Source organism: Glycine soja, chromosome 20 (genome assembly GCF_004193775.1).
Source record: "Glycine soja cultivar W05 chromosome 20, ASM419377v2, whole genome shotgun sequence".
Lineage (NCBI taxonomy): Eukaryota > Viridiplantae > Streptophyta > Magnoliopsida > Fabales > Fabaceae > Glycine > Glycine soja.
In genome coordinates this window covers 21,104,720-21,112,217 of record NC_041021.1, presented here as the reverse complement: position 1 = coordinate 21,112,217, position 7,498 = coordinate 21,104,720, and the positions used below count along the sequence as shown (strand labels likewise).

Here is a 7,498-nt window from a genome sequence, read left to right as displayed (position 1 = left end):
AATGAAACATCAATTAAATAATTAGTTAAATATGATATAGTTTGAGAGGAAGCTATCATCTCATCATTTAATGATAATATTTAATAGCAAAATTTAAAATATTAATAATAGAAAACATTAGTCACACTAAAGGTGAAAAAAATCATGATTAAAAATATATATTACCACTTAAGTTGAATTTAATTTTTTTTATTGATAAGAATTGTTAAATGAACCAGCTGAACTAAACTCCAACATAATCCGCAAATCTGTTCAATCAATTCTTGATATAAGTTAACCCTCAAACTTAACTTAATAATTTGACACTTGGTAAGGTTTAGAGGAGGAAGAAAAGTAGAAAGAATTAACAAAATGGGAGTGGCAGAATGAGAATGATGAACCTCCCATCCATATTCATGATTTGAAACTTGAAACTGAAACGACTACGTTCAGATAAGGAGGCAATGGCAACCTTCTCGGCGTGCACCAAAAACGTTATTCCGCGCCGTAAAGTTCCTACGAAACCTTCTTCTTTTTTTCGCATTTCCCATTAATCTTAACCCTAATCTAACTTCACTTGATAATTCACTCTTTAATTTTACAATTTACAGCACAAACCAGACTCGGATGAAAGCATTTCTGGTAATTTCATTTCTACATTTTATATTCCATCTTAGAGGAATGGCATAATCTAATCACCTCTTTCTTATTTCACTGCTGAATGAAGACGACGACGTTTTCCCCAACAATGCGCCTTCATTACACCCCACCAACAAGGTCTGTCTACACCCTAACTTTTTCTTCAAATGGATTTTTATTTTATGAACATTATTACATATGCAAAATGCAATCACTATCTTTTTTTCTTATGTAATTTTATTTATTTTTAATAGCTAGAATTGCCACTTCCGTGCGGCTGGACATTCTAAAAGGTGCATCAACTAACTGTTTTTGTTGCTATTGAGATTGCTTTGTAGTTAATTATTAAACTAATTATTAATTATTATTATTAATTCTGAGAAGAGTATTACTACAACATAGGAATCAGTAATCAGAATTTATCTGGGAAAGGCAGCAGTTCTTCATTTAAGGCATGTCTTTGTCTTTGGGGTCATGCTAGTTTTTCATATCGTCTGCTTGTTTTGTAGAAATGCAAGTAAATTATGTTGTTATCATTGCTATTTGTTGCAATCAGAAGCTGCTTGAAGATGAGGTTGAAATGCCTGACTTCAACGGGGGAGAGGTGGTTGCCAATTCGACGGATGAAGAAAACAATTCTGCAGATGGGGTACTCATAAAAGTTCACATTGAATATTTTCCTTCTGATCTTTCAGCCATCTATTGAGTAATAAGCATCATTTGGTTAGTGAAGTGAAATTGGCACCACTTATATTGGTTGGTCCCCTGATTTGGTGTGTGTTAGACTGTTAGGCACCAAATTGATTGAAATTTTCAATGTTAGGACTAAAGTTACTTTTTTGTAATATGAAGGATCATGGTACCAATTTCCTATACTGAATTGATATTTTACTACTCATCTATTTATCCATTTTTCCAACTTACGCATGGCTTTATCCTCTTTCTATTTTTGTTTAGAGTAAATAATCAAATTTTAATCCTTGAAATATGTTGCATTTGTCACATTAGTCCCTGAATGATCAAAATTGTGCTTGATGTCCCTAATTGTGCAATGCATTTCTTCTGTCAAACTATTCCCCTCATCAGGCATCTTAGGGACTAATTTGATTGACCGAATGTGCATTCAACTAAATGCATGTTCAAGGACCATGAGTATAATTTCCTTAATTTAGGGACCAATATGATTGACTGTGTATCTTTTGAGGAACTAATTTTACTATTTTATGTTTGTTTACTTATTAAAGGATAACACTGTACTATCAACCAGACAGCTCCAAAAGTACGGTCCAAGATCTGTCAGAAATGAACAAGTTAGAAATAGAAAAAGAATTTCTGAAGCACTGTTACATTCCAAAGAAAGTGCCTCAGCATCCCATGCTACATGCTCCAAAGCAAATACATCTGGTATATGCTCCAAAGAAAATATTTTTTTTTCAGGATTAGAGCATGATTTACTTGCAAATCCTTGGGGAAATTGATATTTGTTGTTTGTGGGATATCTTGTAGAACTTTTAAATCTTTAAGATTTCTTGATTGTCCTATGTCATCCCTAAACTAGGCTACTGGCTTCAGGTTTTTGTCATACCATTCAGCAGTTATTCTGTTTTCCTTTCTACATTTCATGTGGGTAAAATAATGTATGCTATGAAATGAACAAAGGACTGATGAGACAACTGAAGTCTAGCCCACAGGTTGTTACATTATGTAGGTTCTGTGCAACCATAAACATCCATATGGAGAACTAACTGAAATGTTTTTTTTTTTTTATTTGGGCCATGATTTGTTGCTTTCCTTGCAATAATTTTACTAAATATCAGTTTCGGGTGACCTTACTCCACTTGTTGGGCACACTCTTAGTGTAATAGTAACTGTTCTATCTTCAAAATAAGAATATAATTTTATGCATTCTAATTTTATGTGTTTCTTTAGAAATACCCTGTATGGATTTGGAATCTGATACACTTTTCCTTCCCTTGATAAAGGGAGAGGCACATGGAAATACTGTCTGTTTGAGCCTAATAATTTGCTCAGGCTCTTTTTTGCTATTTACTTAATGTTCTGAAAATGGAGGTTATGGAATACAGGAATAGTGAATACATCACATGTTTCATGATGGAATAGAACACCATTTTTGCAAATATTCTCATATTTTGACAGATAAATGAGATTCTTTTGTATTATCTGGATGCATCTTAATATAGGTGGACTGGACATAATTGTTGTGCCCGAAAGAATATTTTTCTCTTTGCTAGTGTTATAGTATCTAGCTTTAAGTGTACGTCACCAGGATAACAATAACTATTTCAATCTTTTCTATCACTTTGATAACTGTTGCAGGGATTTGGAAAGCTAAGCCAAGATTTTCATTGGCATCAGTGTTACGTAAAAGTGGGGGCATTGGTCATTCAATCTCCAATATTGAGAGCTTGCCTGAAATTGTAAAAGCTGTTGATCCTAGAGCTTCTGCAAATTTAGATGGAAATCATCTAGAAGATGATGACAGAATTGAAATAAATTCAGATATTGCGCCTGCTGAAACAGAAGCTTTTCCTCATGGATTTAATCTGGCCCCAATGGCTGATCTTTTTGACAATCTCCAAGATAAGGCTGATCAGGTGGGTGGATAACTACAAATGCTTCCCGTACTCTTTGACCTATCTATTTACTGCTTTCCTGTATGAGATCTTTCTTGCTTCCATATTCCAATATTTTCCACATAATCGTCAAAAAAAGGTAATGTGGTGCAGCTTTTTCAGAAACATAGTAGATCCCATGTTAGGATATAAAGAGAAGGAAGAGTTAGTTAATATAGTTAGACTATTAATGAGTTAGTTAGTTAGTTAGAGGGGTTTATTAGATATAAATAGAGGAAGAAGGATAGGAGAGAGGGGGATCTTATCATTTGTAGATTGAGAGCATTAGCTCTTTGTGAAAGGAGAGATCCTTTGTGAAGGGGAAACCCTTGGAGGAGAGTTTTCTCTCCTATTTTCTGTTCTTTTCTTACTAATTAATAAAATCTTTTATTTTCTTCCTCATTTCAATTCTTGGTTCCTAACAAATTGGTCCGACCTGCTGGATCTTCGAGGGGAAGCCAGTGTTAGAGATGGAGGAAGCACAAATTTGGGCTAAGAAGGTGGAGTTGCCAGCGTTCATGGGGACAGACCCAATTGGTTGGAATGCTAGGGTTGAAAAATTCTTTGAGGTACAAGAAATTCCTTCGTCCCATAAACTACAATATGCATTCATGAGCATGGAAGGTGCTGGGAAACATTGGTTCTACACATTTGGAGCCAAAACAACCCAGATTCAGATTGGGAATCATTTTCCACAGCTTTGATCAAAAGATTCGGAGATCGCCATGGTAACCACATCTTTGAAAGATTGAGTATCTTGAAGCAAGAAAAGCCAACTGAGACAGAAACCCACATAAAAAAATGGGAGACTTCCACAAAGTTCTTGAAAGGGAGGACCAACATTTCAAAGCGGAAACACATGTTGCGCAAGATATTGAATGAAGAAGTTGATTCCCATGCCTCTCAACAAGACAAAAATAGCATGGAGGGAAGTGGGTTAGAATTCAGTGAACTAAATGCTAGTTCTTGGGCAAGAAAGGTGGAACTACCTAGCTTTGATAGAAGCATAGAAGGGGGAACTGATTTGAAGGGTAGTAATTTTGAGTGTGACAGTGACCCATTGCAGTTCTTGAAATCAGAAAATAGAAGTAAATAAGGTTCAGTAATCAAGAACCATACCCTTTGTGGTGGAGAAGAAACCAAAAATGATGAAGCAAAGTTAGCAAGAGAAAAAAAGATTGAAAAGGTTATGGAGGAAGAAGTTGATCCATCAATAAAGAGGGAGATGCACAAGGAAAATGGAGTGACGAATGTAGGCCGCGAAGATGATTTTCTTGATAACCCAATTACAGATTTGATCAAGAAGGAAGTCGAAACTGGTGATGCAACCAAGCCACATTGTTTTCAAGATTCAGATTTCCATAAAAAGATTGTTATGGTAAAACAAAAATCATTCATGAAGGTGGTTGGAACAACAATGGTGCTGGAATCTTGGAATGTCAACTTGCTGGGTGAGCGTTTAGCATTAAAATTTGTTGTGTCTATGGCTGACAGCTTAGCCATGGAGCTAAGGCAGAAGGAATGTACTGAGCCAGTCAAGCTGATTAAAATTATATGGAGTCCACCCTTGTCCCTCCCACCACCAAAGCTCAATTTGCATGCAGGGGTAGTAGGTCGTTCCCAGTTAAGCTACAAGGGGTGCAGTTGTCTATCAGCAATCAGACAAAACTTTAGGAAGTTTCAGTGTGTGATTCCAGTTTTCAGATTCCAACCTTGAGAGCAAGGTTGATTTTTAGGAGGGGTGTATTGTTAGGATACAAGGAGAATGAAGAGTTAGTTAATATAGTTAGACTACTAATGAGTTAGTTAGTTAAAGGGGTTTATTAGATATAAATAGAGGAAGAAGGATAGGAGAGAGGGGGATCTTATCATTTGTAGATTGAGCATTAGCTCTTTGTGAAAGGAGAAATCCTTTGTGAAGGGGAAACCCTTGGAGGAGAGTTTTCTCTCCTATTTTCTGTTCTTTTCTTACTAGTCAATAAAATCTTTTATTTTCTTCCTCATTTCAATTCTTGGTTCCTAACATCCCACTTGTAGGAGACAGTCATTAACAGTGAAGATTCCCCTGAACCTGTGGATAGTGGATCATCAAGTGACAAAGAGGTATATAACTATATACATTATATGTGTTACTACTTATTTTTACAGGTAAGTGGTCAACACAAGAAAATTACTATCCCTGGAAAGAAAATGCAGACCGTGGCAGAACGATTTGAAGAAGCTTTAGGGACATCCTCTGTTATGACTGAAGGTACACATGTTGGAGCACTTAATTCACTCGAAATCTACTTATTTTTATAGGTAAGTGGTCTACACAAGAAAATTACTTACCCTGGAAAGAAAATGCAGACCATGGCAGAACGATTTGAAGAAGCTTTAGGGACATCCTCTGTTATCACTGAAGGGACACATGTTGGAGCACTTAATTCATTGAGGTATAAAATAGTAGTAACTTCCTGTATTCTTATGCAATTTAAAAATATAATTCAGTGCCTGGTTATCTTGCCAAATTGTGCAGACCTGGAATATTTGGAAAACTACAGCAGATGATGCTGAAAGAAAAAGAAACAGACATGGACTTCTGGAAAAAGTTACAAGCCGAAGCTAGGCCAGATAGTAAAACTTTTGCTTTTACTTTCTCTGCAGTTTCCATTCTTATCTAAGTAAAAAACCATTTAAGACTTCTTTCATTTCTGAAACAATCATTTGGTAGTTTATCATTTTTTCTTTTTTTGGGGCAGAGGGGTGTGTGCATAAAACAGAACATGAACCTAATTTTAGTATTTTACACACACGTGCGCAGTGGTATGTGACTTTTTACATATAATGTAAAAATCATTTCAAGATACCGCGATGGAAAGCTGACTGTTTGCCATTGCTCATTTAGCAAGTCCACAGAGGTGAGGTCAAGTTTTAAAAATCAACTTATTTTAACTTAAATTCAATCATCACAGCTTGTTTACACTATACTCAAGATAAGGTTTGAATGTTCTGAAATGCATGACCAATCTGAACAATAAATAAAAGCTTATTAATAGATGTTTTGCATTTAAAAAACTTCATTTTTCTTTAAATGCTTGTTGGTGTTTATATTATTTAATTTGAGTAATTAAAATTGGCAATTTTTAAAAACTTTAAGTGGATAAATGCCTGAATGAATATCTGATTGTCAATTTATTTTATTTCTTTAAGGTATTAGGAAAAGAAATGGGAATGACTGCCTTACTAATTTCTGGCTTTTATGAATAGTTTGTATGGTGAGAAAACACCCAACATGTCGATTGCATGGACACGAATCCTATTGGGATAAAGCTTTTATTGCCGTATACTATGGTTACATATAAGAACATGTTACTTGTAGAGGTGGACAATCTTGATGCTCTCTTAGAAAAGCTAGGATTAGCTGTTATTCCATTTGATTTATACTGCATCATTTCTACATATAGTGTGACATTATGACTTTGCTTGAAATCGAACAACCACATGCATTTAAGACGTACCCAATATCATCTGAAAATTGATAGAAGTTGATAGGTTGTTTTTGCAGAATTTTCTGTTACAAGATAACTCCAAAGGAATGGGTTGTGGTGGCCGCAAAAGCAGTCAAAGCACCATTATCTTTAGTCCAAGGGTTTGCAACAATGTTGACCTTGAAGTTGGGAACTTGATCCAAATTCACCCTCCATGGTAAGCAGGGCCGTGCAAGATGTAAGGTAAATTAGGCATTAGCCTAAGGCCCAAAAAAAGAAATTTTTTTAGGCCCCTAAAATTTTTTTATTGTTAACTATTAACAAATTTTAACGGATCAAAATAAAATAATTTAGAATCTCTTTCTTCCCTAAAAATTAGTCAATCAATATCATCTTTTTAAAAATTAACCAATATCACAATTAATGTCATTTAAAGTATTTTATTTATCCCAAAAAAGTAAATTCCTATTAACTTTCCTTTAACATCACAACTGATCAAAATAAAATAATTTAAAATCTCTCTCTTTCCTAAAAATTAGTCAATCAATATCATCTTTTTAAAAATTAATTAATATCACAATTATTTAAAAAGTTCTATTGAATCTTGAATGTCAAGATGAGAGAGAAACACTTTAGAGAGAGAGAGGGAGAGAGACAGACGCTCTGTAGAGAAGGAGTGCCTGAGAGAGGGAGAGAGCGTCCTTTAGAGAGACAGAGAGAATTTCTGAGAGATCGAGAGCTAGTGAGAGATCGACCTTGTGTCACCAGAAGAGTATG

The 7,498-nt window shown here is 35.0% G+C and overlaps 1 protein-coding gene across 1 annotated transcript; it reads left to right on the top strand.

The window, feature by feature from the left end:
* The first annotated feature begins 711 nt into the window (after positions 1–711).
* LOC114403337 lies at positions 712–7,208 on the top strand. Its single transcript, XM_028366238.1, has 10 exons — positions 712–756; positions 873–911; positions 1,003–1,070; positions 1,175–1,267; positions 1,863–2,022; positions 2,956–3,233; positions 5,289–5,354; positions 5,553–5,686; positions 5,770–5,867; positions 6,786–7,208. The coding sequence occupies exons 4-10, from the start codon at positions 1,199–1,201 to the stop codon at positions 6,917–6,919; spliced, it is 939 nt and encodes a 312-aa protein (XP_028222039.1). The 5' UTR covers positions 712–756; positions 873–911; positions 1,003–1,070; positions 1,175–1,198; the 3' UTR covers positions 6,920–7,208.
* Positions 7,209–7,498: the final 290 nt, after the last annotated feature.

Bases quoted from the DNA above. Each gene is read 5' to 3' on its own strand.
- LOC114403337 (XM_028366238.1), top strand. From the start codon at position 1,199: ATGCCTGACTTCAACGGGGGAGAGGTGGTTGCCAATTCGACGGATGAA. The intron at 2,023-2,955 runs GTATATGCTCCA...TAACTGTTGCAG, and splicing joins CTCCAAAGCAAATACATCTG to GGATTTGGAAAGCTAAGCCA. The intron at 5,868-6,785 runs GTAAAACTTTTG...AGAAGTTGATAG, and splicing joins AGCCGAAGCTAGGCCAGATA to GTTGTTTTTGCAGAATTTTC.